General features: G+C 48.7%; 1 protein-coding gene across 13 annotated transcripts in view; it reads right to left on the bottom strand.

The window, feature by feature from the left end:
• ARHGEF18 (Rho/Rac guanine nucleotide exchange factor 18) overlaps nucleotides 1–12169 on the bottom strand; it is a 121822-nt gene that overhangs the window by 74919 nt on the left and 34734 nt on the right. For all 13 annotated transcript variants that reach the window (XM_064280462.1, XM_064280465.1, XM_064280459.1 and 10 more), the window contains 6 exons: nucleotides 4681–4939; nucleotides 3853–4003; nucleotides 2903–3017; nucleotides 1989–2067; nucleotides 1610–1654; nucleotides 840–917 (listed from right to left, as the gene is read on the bottom strand). In XM_064280462.1, coding sequence (XP_064136532.1) covers nucleotides 840–917; nucleotides 1610–1654; nucleotides 1989–2067; nucleotides 2903–3017; nucleotides 3853–4003; nucleotides 4681–4939 — 727 coding nt within the window. The remainder of the gene's footprint in view (nucleotides 1–839; nucleotides 918–1609; nucleotides 1655–1988; nucleotides 2068–2902; nucleotides 3018–3852; nucleotides 4004–4680; nucleotides 4940–12169) is intronic.

Here is a 12169-nt window from a genome sequence, read left to right as displayed (position 1 = left end):
GTCTCACCATCCTTGCTTCTAAGGAGCATTCTGGTTGTACTTCTTCTAAGACAGGTTTGTTTGTTCTTTTGGAAGTTCGTGGTATATTCAATATTCTTCGCCAACACCACTATTCAAAGGCATCAACTCTTCTTCGGTCTTCCTTATTCATTGTCCAGCTTTCACATGCGTATGATGAAAAGGAAAACACCATGGGTTGGGTCAGGTGCACTTTAGTCTTCAAGGTGACTTCTTTACTTTTGAGCACTTTAAAGAGGTCTTTTGCAGCAGAATTGTCCAATGCAATGCATCCTTTGATTTCCTGACTGTTGCCTCCATGGTCGTTGATTATGGATCCAAGTAAAATGAAATCCTTGACAACTTCAACCTTTTCTCCGTTTATCATGATGTTGCTTATTGGTCCAGTTGTGAGAATTTTTGTTTTCTTTAAGGTGAGGTGTAATCCACACTGTTATCCTTTCTGTTATAACAGTAATACATAACTAAGACAACACTCTCACCTTCCCTCCTCCTAACTCCACCCAGGCACCATTCCTGGGCTTCAAGTTCTAAGCAGGCACTGTTTCCCTTCTTCCATTCTCATCTCCATTTATTGGCAAACTCTGGCTGCAACCATCACCTCCTCCAGGAAGTCTTCTGTACATGCGAACTGCAGGGTCCTTGAGGGGTTGCCACAGGCTCTCAGAGCAAGCTGGTCCCCCTTCTCCCCTGTTGCCAGTGAGAAGATAGGGACCTGACTCCTGGACCCAGCCCAGGGCCTGGTACAGAGGGTCATCGGTAAACCCTTGCTGAAATCCAATACCTGTCCCCACCTACATCCCCCAACTCTGCACACTTACTCAGACAGGAACTCGAACCAGGTCATGTTGGTGCGGGGTGCCCCAGGGCTGGCGGACAAGCGAGCCCTCTGCTGTGCCCTGAGGGGTTGGAGGGGACAGACACCTGGTCAGCACTGCCCCCTCCCCCAGCTCACCCCGTCCCACTCCCCTCCCACCCTCACTGCTCCCATCCAGGGCTTCTTTGCATAGCTGTGCACCAGGTGCAGCCTCTAGGAGTGCCCCCACCCTTCTTAGGCACAGTAGGTATGCATGTGTGTTTATTACAACTGTTCCCACCAGAGGGCATCAAAATGCCCTGGCTGAACAAAATTAGTACACCAGGAAGACGTTCTAACCTCGGTTCTTACCAAAGGCAGTGTCTTGGGAAACAGGCACCTTGTTCTGATTTGCATAAAGGTACCCCATGGGCTGGTGGCAGCTTGCTTTTCCCCAACTCTTGTCCCCCTTCCTTTTCTACACCAGTCCCTCCTCCTACCTCTCCCATCCCATTTTCTCTCCCATTGATCCAGCTTCTCCACACCCCTACCCCATTTTCCCCAACCTGTCTTCCCCATGCTTGTCTCCAACTTGTCTCTGCACCTGCTCCCCATACCTGTTTTCCATACCTGTTTCCCACACCTCTCTTCCCATACCTGTTCCCCACTCCTATTCTCCCATACCTGTTGCCCCAAGCTTGTCTCTCCTACCTGTTCCCACACTTATCCCATACCTGTCTCCCCACACCTGTTCCCCACACTTGTTCCCTCACACCTGTTCCTCTCCTGACTTACCCATGGTACTCTCGGAGTTCTTGAAGCACCTGCTGGACAATCAGCCTGGAGGAGGATCAAAGCAGCCCACAGTTGCCCCAGTATACAGAAGCAGTTCCCAAGATGAGCTGTGACTGCCCAGCCAGCCTCCCAGCACTGATTCAGACCCTTGTTGGGAGCCCCCACCCCTCTCCTGATGCAAAGTTCCTTTCTGTCAGGGCCAGGCCCCTCCCCTGGTGGAAGGATGGTGTGGGACAGACTGAGGTTACTGGGACTGAGAGGGACGGTGGCTGCTCACTTATAGGCAGGTGGCACTGTCAGCCACACCACAACTCCTCCCCCAGGCTTGAACCCTTGGAACCGCTCACTGGGACCCCCACCCACATAGGGAGGTACTCACACGTGATCCGGCTCCACGTGGTCCTTTTCCACACACTCCAGCTCCAACACTGGTGAGTCCAGACCTAGAAGCAGCCCCCCTGCCCAGGAGGCACAGGTGTGAGGGGCCTTCCTTGACCCCACCCTGGGTCCCTGCAGAACTGGAGACCTTGCAGAAGAAGGTGGAGCCCAGGGACAGAGGGGACCCTCCCCCAGCAGCCCTGCTGGAGAGATTCTATAGCCTGCAGCTCAGAGACTTGCTAGAAAGAGGCAGATTCAGGTTAAACTGGGGGTCCCTCTGGCATGAGAGAGATACAAGCTGTTATGGTAGAGATTCAGAGACAGAGAGGGAGCTACAGGAAGAGATGTCAGAGAGAGGAGAGATAGCTCCCCTGGGCAGAATTTTGGGGGATTGGGGGGGCCCAGAAAGAGCCCTGGTAGTGCAGTGGTTAAGTGAAAGGTTGGCAGTTCGAAACTAACAGCTGCTCCTCGGGAGAAAGACCTGGCAATCTGCTTCCTCTAGTACAAGGACATTAAGGACATTGCAGTGGCACTGTTCCCCCAGTGGAAGTTCCCAGGTGGAGGGGCAGGTATTGAGTAGATTCTGACTCATAGCTATGCTTTAGGACAGGTTAGAACTGCCTCATAGGGTTTCCAAGGCTGTAATCTTTAAGGAAGCAGGTTGCCAGGTCTTTCTTCTGTGGAGCAGCTGGTAGGTTTGAACTACCAAATTTTTGCTTAACCACTGTGCCAACAGGGCTCCTCTGGCCCCTCCAGACCCCTAGAATTCTGCCCAGGGGATCCTAAGCCCCCATCATCCCCTTCCCTGGGGCTCAGCTGGGGCCCCACCCAAGGGACCCTCCAACAGGCTCTTCTGACTCCCCACCTTCCCCTCTCCCACCTGGTTTGAAAGAAGAAAACCCCCAGGCTGAGCACCTTGAACAGCCGGACTGGGCACCTCCAACGCCTGAGGGAATTTCAGGGAACTGATCTCATCGGAGGACACTGGAACCGACCGTGACCTCCTTCTTTTCTCAGTGCCATCACCTTCCTGTGGGGAATAAGCACCTCACTGAGCCCAGGAGGGAGTCCCTGGGTGGCACAAATGGCTAATGGACTTGGCTGCTAACAGAAAGGATGGACGTTTGAGTCTACCCAGAGGTACCTCAGAAGAAAGGCCTGGCAATCTGCTTCCAAAATATCAGCCATTGAAAACCCCATGGAGCATAGTTCTACTCTGACACACATGGGGTTGCCATGAGTCAGGGTCAACTGGTAAGCCCAGGAGGCTGTCCAGACTGCAGGCAGGCTCACCAGATTGGGGTGGTGCCCCAGCCTTGAACTGGGGCCATATCCAAGGACCTAGGGATATACCCTCTTCAGCAGTGGCCTGCAGTCCTGGTGGAGCGAGATCCCCCCACTGTGAGCTGGAGCCCCAGGATTCAGAGTCGCAGCCTCCCTAGCCATGGGCTGCAGCCATGTTCAGGAACTTCCCCAAGGGTCATGGTCATGGCCACAGATCCCCCAGCCATGGGCCTAAGCCCCCAGCATGCACCCCCAGCTATGGGCTAGGAACACAGGCCTGAGACATGCCCTTCCCAGCTGCCAGCTCCAGCCACAGACAGGGCTTCCTCCCAGCCACAGTCTTCATTCAAACCTGGGCTAGAGGCACAGAATGGGGGGATATGCCCTGTCCCCTCCCCCAGCCCCTGTGTTACAGTCATGGCCAAGGACCCAGATGTGGCCCGGGCTGGAATCTCAGGACACCCTGCCCTGAGTGGTGAGCCCCAACCACCAGCAGGAGTTAAGTCTCTCCTTCCCACTCACAGCCCCAGCTCCTGGCCGCAAAGGGTGTGATGGTCAGGATGGCCACGGGTTACACCCACCTTGCCTGGGTGGTCTGCTGGACTGTCGCCCCCAGATGGGCACCCTTGGGTCCAGGCCTGCAGGCCTCCTCCTGGCAGGTTCAGAGCGAGGCTGGCCAGTGTCCGAGGGAGAGAGGACCCCTCATCCACCGCTGAAAGTTCAAGGCTGAGCCTGGGGAAGAGGCAGAGAGCTGGAGCTTCGGCTGATCTCCCCAGGGAGCCGAGGGCTTGGAGAATGTGCAGGTGAGCCTTCAGGGACAGGGAGGGACAGGCAGGGCACATCCTCCCATATCAGAGGGGCAGGGTGGGGCGGGGCAATGTGGAGTCGGGGGAGCTTGGTTGGGGGATTGGCTATAGCCACATTTGCATGATAAGCCCATCATTTTTATCCAGACTGGATTTGGGGTATAGGGTTGAGGGAGATGGGCGATTGGCTGAAGCACTGATGCTGTAGGGTACATGGAATCAGGCACACATCTGTGCTTTGATCATCAGTGCAGCTGTGCTTTGCACACATGTGTGCAAGTCACATGTTGAGGCTTGTATGTGCAGGAACAGGGTGAGTGTGTGAGCCTGTAGGTTGAATGTGGGTACGTGCATTTGGGCTCATGTGTGCGTGCAGCACGCATGTACGGCCTGTAGTTTGGGCTTGTACGTACATCTGCAGTGCACGTATTTGCCATGCATACAGCTTTGCACACCCACGTAAGCCCTGTGTGTGTGCACTGGGAGAGGGGCTTCCAGGCTGGCTTCTGACAGGGCAGACAGCCATGGCGGCCCTCGAGCTGGGAGGTGCAGATGCAGGGGCAGCAAAACCCATCCTGGGAGGCGGGCAGCAGTGGGCCTGACCTCTGCCAACTCTCTGAGCAGCTCCGTGACCTCTCCCAGCTGCGCCTCCTTGCCTTCAGGCCCAGGGACCCTGCCGAGCAGGAGAAGGGTGAATCTCCTTCAGCTCTGCTAGGGGTGGCACTGTCACTGGTCTCCTCTGACAGGCCATGGGAAGGGGCCTCTAGGCCCAGGTCCTTGAGATACTCGCTGCCCTGAAGGGCTTCCAAGTCTAGGCTGAGGTCCTCGGAGCTCTCGTCCAGCCTCCCGGGAAAGCCATCTTCTTCCTATATGCCGTGGAAAGAGAAAGGCACTGAGAAGAGCTGCAAAGTCTGCGTTCTTTTGATCACAGGGTCTCTACTCCCCAACACCCAGGCCCTTTCCGCCCTCCTCCATCCAACCTGGGCTCAGTGCCCTTCTCATGGTGAATAGGGTGGAGTCCTCCCAATGCTCTGTCCAACGTGGCCCTTCAAGGCCTTCACTCAAGAAAAGGGCAGGATTTAGAGCTTCTAGACCTGACTCTCCAACTTTTGAGTCCTGGCTGAACACCTCACCTTGCTGAGTGTCAGTCTGATTGTCCTAGGAAATGGGCATCATAACCTGTGTCCTGCCCACTCACCAGTTTGTTTTAGGGCTCTGGGAAGACTGTGCTTGCAAATGCAATTTGCAAAGGTGTTGCACAGATGCAATTGTTGTGGACTGAATATGTCTCCAAAGATGCGTGTTGAAATCCTAACCCCTGTACTTGTAAATATGACCCTTTTTGGAAATAGGGTTTTTTTTTTTTCTGTATTGTTAATGAGGACATACATGAGTAGGGTGGGTCCTAAATCTAATCTCTTCTAAGTTATAAAAAGAGCAGAACAGAAACACGCACGCGCACACACACACACACACACACGAGGGGAAGAGGAAGACAGACGATGGAGACAGATGCACCTAAAGCCCAGGAACACCAAGGATTGTGGCAGCTACTGGAGGTTGAAATACTCAAGGAAGGACCTCCCCCTAGAGCTGGCACCCTGAGTTTGGACTTCTGGCCTCCTGAACTGTGAGAAAACAAATTTCCGTTCTTTAAAACCACCCACTTTTTGTATTGTTTCTAACTTTTGTATTCCAATCGCCAATAATCATCAATGCATCTTGTTTGTATGTTTGATCAATTTCAGACTGCAGAAGTTGGTAAAAATTTTCAATTTCATCTTTGGCCTTGGTGGTTGGTGCATAAACTTGAATACTAGGCATATTAACTGGTCTTTCTTGTAGGTGTATGGATATTATCCTTTCACAGACATCATTGTACTTCAGGATAGATCTTGAAATGTTCTTTTTGACGATGAATGTGGCGTCGTTCCTTTTCGATTTGTCATTCCTGGCATAGTAGACCATGAATGTCCAATTCAAAATGGTCAACACCTGTCCATTTCAGCTCACTGATGCCTAAGATATTGATCTTTATGCATTCCCTTTCGTTTTTTGACGGCATCTAATTTTCCTAGGTTCGTACTTCGTACATTCCAGGTTCTGGTTATTAATGAGTGTTTGGAGCTGTTTCTTCTCATTTTGACTCTGCAGTCTGAAATTGATCAAACATGCAATCAAGATGCATTGATAATTATTGGTGATTGGAATGCAAAAGTTGGAAATAAAGAAGAAGGATCGGTAGCCGGAAAATATGGTCTTGATGACAGAAATGATGCTGGAGATTGCATGATAGAATTTGGCAAGGCCAATGACTTATTCATTGCAAATACCTTTTTCAACAACATAAGTGGTGACTATACATGTGGACCTCACCAGATAGAATACACAGGAATCAAATAGACTACATACGATGGAGAAGCTCAATATCCTCAGCCAGAATAAGGCCAGGAGTCAACTGTGGAACAGACCATCAATTGCTCATATACAAGTTCAAGTTGAAACTGAAGAAAATTAAAGCAAGCCTACGAGAGCCAAAATATGACTTTGAGTATATCGCAGCTGAATTTGGAGACCATGTGTCATGGATTGAATTGTGTCCTCCAAACTTATCTGTCAACTTGTCTAGGTCATGATTCCCTTGTATGATTGTATGATTGCCATTTTATCATCTGATGTGATTTCCCTTTGTGTTGTAAATCCTATCACTATGATGTAATAAGATGGATTAGTGGCAATTATATCGATGAGATCTGCAAGATTAGAGAGTGTCTTAAGCCAATGTCTTTTGAGATACAAAAGAAAGAAGCAAGCAGAGAGATAGGGGAGCTCATACCACCGAGAAAGAAGTACCAGAAGCACAGTGTGTCCTTTGGACCCAGGGCTCCTGCTTGGAGATGCTCCTAGGTCCAGGGGAAGATTGACAAGAAGGACCTTCCTCCAGAGCCTACAGAGAGAAAAAACCTTTCCCTGGAGCTGACACCCTGAATTCGGACTTCTAGCCTCCTGGACTCTGAGAGAATAAACGTCTCTTTGTTAAAGCCACCCACATGTGGTATTCCTGTTATAGCAGCACTAGATGACTAAGACATCATCTCAAGAATAGATTTGGCTCATTGAACACTAATGACCGAGTTGTGGGATGACATCAAGGACATTATACATGAAGAAAGCAAAAGGTCATTAAAAAGACAGGGAAGAAAGAAAAGGCCAAGATAGATATCAGAAGAGACTCTGAAACTTGCTCTTAAACACACAGTAGCTAAAGCAAAAGGAAGAAATGATGAAATAAGAGAGCTGAACAGAAGATTTCAAAGGGCAGCTTGAGAAGACAAAGTAAAGCATTATAATGACATGTGCAAATAGCTGGAAATAGAAAACCAAAAGAGAAGAACGTGCTCGGCGTGTCTCAGGCTGAAAGAACTGAAGAAAAAACTCAAGCCTTGAGTTGCAATGTTGAAGGATTCTATGGGCAAAATATTGAATGATGCAGGAAGCATCAGAAGAAGGTGGAAGGAATACACAGAGTCGCTGCACCAAAAAGAATTGGTCGACGTTCAACCATTTCAGGAGGTAGCATATGATCAACAGCCAGTGGTACTAAGGTGCGCCTGACTCAAGCCGTGGTATTTTCAATTGGATCATACCCATGTGAAAGCTGACAATGAATAAGGAAGATGGAAGAAGAATTGACGCCTTCGAATTGTGGTGTTGGTGAAGAATATCGAATGTACCATGGACTGCCAAGAGAACAAACAAGTCTGTCTTGGATGAAGTACAACCAGAACGCTCCTTAGAAGGAAGGATGGCGAGACTGCATCTTACATACTTTGGACATGTTGTCAGGAGGGATCAGGCCCTGGAGAAAGACCATGCTTGGGCAAGTATAGGGTCAGCGGAAAAGAGGGAGATCCTTAATGAGATGGATTGACACAGCGGCTGCAACAATGGGCTGAAGCATAACAAGGATTGTGAGGGTGGCGCAGGACTGGGCAGTGGGTCGCTATGAGTTGGAACCAACTCGATGGCACCTAACAACAACAAAAACAAAGTTTATGTTCTACCTCCCAGTATGGTGAGTAATGTCTGGGTATTAAAAGCTTGTAAGTAGCCATCTAAGATACAACTATTGGTCTTTATTTGTCTGGAACAAAAAAGAAAGAAGGAAACCCAAGAATCAGAGAAGGATCTGGACTACAGGACTAATTGTCTACATAAGCCTCTGCTTCTTCCACCTGAGAGCAGAAGAACTAGATGGTGCCCGACTACCTATACTGAAAGTTCTGATCGGGAACACAATAGATGAACCCTGAGAAAAAGGGAGAAAAACGTGGAATAGAACTTTAAATTCTTAAATAATCCAGACTTACTGGACCTATTGAATCTGGAGAAATCCCTGAGACTATCGCCCTGAGTTTGTCTTCAAACCTGGAATTGAAACAATCACCTGAAGTCACCTTTAAACTAAGTAACAGTTAAGCCCAAAGAGTAAAGATTGTCACCCTTGAGTTTTTTTATGTTTTATTATGTAAGACCAAAGGATCAACAGCTATTTTGAATCACAGATGTGAAAACTGGCGGACAGAGAGATGAAGTCAATGGAAGTGAAACAACTACAACAGAAATAAGGAGAATGTTGACACAATGTGAAGAATGTCACTGGTCATTATGTCTAGAAACTATGGAATGGGATTGGGTTTTGCTGTGTATATTTTCAACAACCCCCCACCCCAAGAAACCAAAAAAAAGAAAAAACAAAGCCAAAAACCCGATGGAGCACGACTATACTCTGACACACATGGGGTTGCCATGAATTGGAGTTGACTTGCTGGCAACTGGGCTGGGTGTAGGACTGCATCACACAAAGAGTGAACCCAAATGTAAATTATGATCTTTGTTGTTGTTGTCGTCAGGTACCGTTGAGTCGGTTCTGACCCATAGCGACCCCACGTACAACAGAACAAAACACTGCCCGGTCCTGTGCCATGCTCACAATTGTTGTAACGTTTAATCCATTGTTACAGTCACTGTGTCAATCCATCTCATTGAAAGTCTTCCTGTCTTTCACTGACCCTCTACTTTACCAAGCATGATGTTCTTCTCCAGGGACTGGTCCTTCCTGGTAACATGTCCCAAATATGTAAGACAAAGTCTCGCCATCCTTGCTTCCGAGGAGTATTCTGGTTGTACTTCTTCCATGAGAGATTATGATCTTTAGTTAATAACAATGTATCAGTAACGGTTCATCAGCTGTAACAAATATACCACCTGCATGCAAAACGTTAATAATAGGAGAAACGGTGGGCAGGGTGTGCAGGAACTCTGTGCTTTCTGCCCAATTTTCTGAAAGGCTAACACTGCTTTAAAAAAACAAAAATAAGGTCTATAATTTCTGGGATAATAGGAACAAAATAAAAAAATGCAAGAAAATCCATGATGAACCAATTATCAAAATACTAAAAGATAATAAGATCAGCCCCACACTTGGAAGACTCGCCCATCCTCACCCTAGTCCCGTCTCTGCCCCCTTCCACCAGAGTGCAGTCCAGCTTCAATACCTTCCCCTTCCTGGTAAGTAAAGGCCCAAGCTCCTTGTTGCTGTTGTTGTTAGCTGCAGGCAATTCAGCCCCCAACTCATGGCGACCCCAGGCACAATGGATCAAAACGCTACCTGGTCTTGGGTCATCTCCATGATCATTTGTGATCCATAGGGTTTTCATGGCTGATTGTTGGAAGTCAATCACCAGGCCTTTCTTCCTAGTCTGTCTTAGTCTAGAAGCCCTGCTGAAACCTGTTCAGCATTCTAGCAATACTCAAGCCTCCATAAACAGATGGGTGGTGGCTGCCCGTGAAGTGCATTGGCTGGGAATTGAACCTGGGTCTTCCGCATGGAAGGTGAGAATTCTACCACTGAACTACCACTGCCTCCTTAGCACGGGACAAAGTCTCCAAGGTCGGTCGCCTTCTACCTCCGGCCCTTCTGCAGCCTCATCCTGCACCCACCCAGGAAGCAGCAATGTGCGGGGCAGTGGGAGACACTGAAGACACACAGAGGCGCGGGATTCTGGACAACTGCCCTCAGAGGACCCACATCCGAACTAAACGCGCATTATCCCCTAATTCCACATCAGCTCCACCAGGGGGCGCTGCCACCCCACTTTCCCGATCAGGATCAGGGCTCAGGGAGGAAGGAAAAACACCTCGGCCTGGGCCACACAGACAGTGAATACCAGAGCCATACTCAAATTCAGGCTTATGGGAATCTAAACCCTCTTTTCTGTCTTCACTTTTCTGCTCCTCTCTCTTTTTTTCCCCTTCTGTTTTTTTTTCTTTCTTTTCTCTCTCCCTCCCTGTCATTATACTTGCTGTCCTTTCCAGTCAGGGCACCTACCCTTTCCTGAACTTGGAAAACCTCTTTTCTCAGCTCACTCAGGGTCTGCCTGGTGAACTCCTATTCATCCTACAAAACTCAGCTTGGGTATGCCCTCCAGGCTGCCTTCTTGACTCCATGAGGTTGGGTGAGATGTGCCTCCTCTGGCCTGTGAGATCTGTGGGACAGGGACTGCCTCTTTCCAGCTCTTAGGGAGGACTGTCCTCTGACAGGGTTTGGTGTGTAGATGGGATGGCCTCTCCCATTGCTCCATGGGAGGCCAATGCTGAGACCTGGCTCCAGGCATTGATATGATCCCAGGCAGCCCTCACTGGGCTGTCCCAGTGGTGACCACAGCATGCTGCTTAGGGACCTGGCCCCCATAATGAATTCTATAAAAAGCTCACAGGATATGATCTACAGATAAAATATTGGACACCCAGTTATATTTGAATTTCAGCTAAACAATGAATATATTTTTTTAGCATAAGTATATCCCAAATATTGCAATATCTTAAATCCAAATGTGGACAGTCCTCCTGTAATTTTATTTGGTAAATCTGGCAACCCTACCCCAGGACAATTAAGCCAGGTGTCTTAGTTCCCTAGTGCTGCTATAACAGAAATACCACAAGGGGATGGCTTTCAGGAACAGAAAATTATTTTCTCATTGTTTAGGATGCTAGATGCCCAAATTCAGGGCGTTGGCTCTAGGGGAAGGCTGTCTCTCTTTCATTCCCCTCTGGGGGGAGGTCCTTGTCTTTTTAGCTTTGTTCCTCTGTTCCTTGGTGAGCTCCATGTGGCATTTATCTTCCTCTACCATTTGGGCTCCCTTCTCTGTACCTAATCTGTTCTTTTATATCTCAAAGGCAATTGGCTTAAGACACACCCTACACTGCTATGGCTTTATTAACATAACAAAGAAAGTTCTATTCCCACATGGATGACATCCACAGGCATACCAACAAAACCAAACAAACCAGTTGCCATTTAGTCAATTCTATTTTTTTTTTTTTAACACATAGAGACCCTATAGGACAGAGTAGAACTGCCCCACAGAGTTTCCAAGGAGCGCCTGGTGGATTCGAACTGCTGACCTTTTGGTTAGCAGCCATAGCAATTAACCACTATGCTACCAGGGTTTCCTCCACAGGCATAGGGATTTAGGATTTACAACATACATTTTTTGTGGGTGTAATTCAATCCATAAGACCAGGCACAGCCAGTCTGCCAAGTGATGGGGGAACAGGGAGATGCTTGCAAAGCAGGGTTGAGGCATTTTAAAAGAAGCTTCCACTTTGACAAGGAAAATACCCACCAGCCAAAAGCCAGGCCCTTGACTGTGGATCTTGGCTGGAAGGAGCAGGGTGGTGGGGTCCTCACCTGCCTTGGCAAGAGGCAGGATGAGCTATGCTAGGTCTGGTCTTTTCTATCCTCACCCTCCTTGATCTCTCCACACTTTTGACCTCTTAGGTCCCTCCCTTCTCCTTCCTTTTTTAAAAAATTGTGAATCTATATAAGGAGACCTGAGTGGTGCAAATGATTAATATGCTCAGCTGCTAATGGAAAGGCTGGAGGTTCTAGTCTACCCTGAGGTGCCTTGGAAGAAAGTCCTGGCAATCTACTTCTGAAAATCAACCATGGAAAACCCCAAGGAGCACAGTTCTACTTTCACACACGTGGGTTACCGTGAGTCAGAACCGCTCCCCTGCAATTGGATTA

Source organism: Loxodonta africana, chromosome 3 (genome assembly GCF_030014295.1).
Source record: "Loxodonta africana isolate mLoxAfr1 chromosome 3, mLoxAfr1.hap2, whole genome shotgun sequence".
In the NCBI taxonomy this organism is placed as follows: Eukaryota; Metazoa; Chordata; class Mammalia; order Proboscidea; family Elephantidae; genus Loxodonta; species Loxodonta africana.
This window is presented reverse-complemented; position numbering and strand designations above follow the sequence as displayed.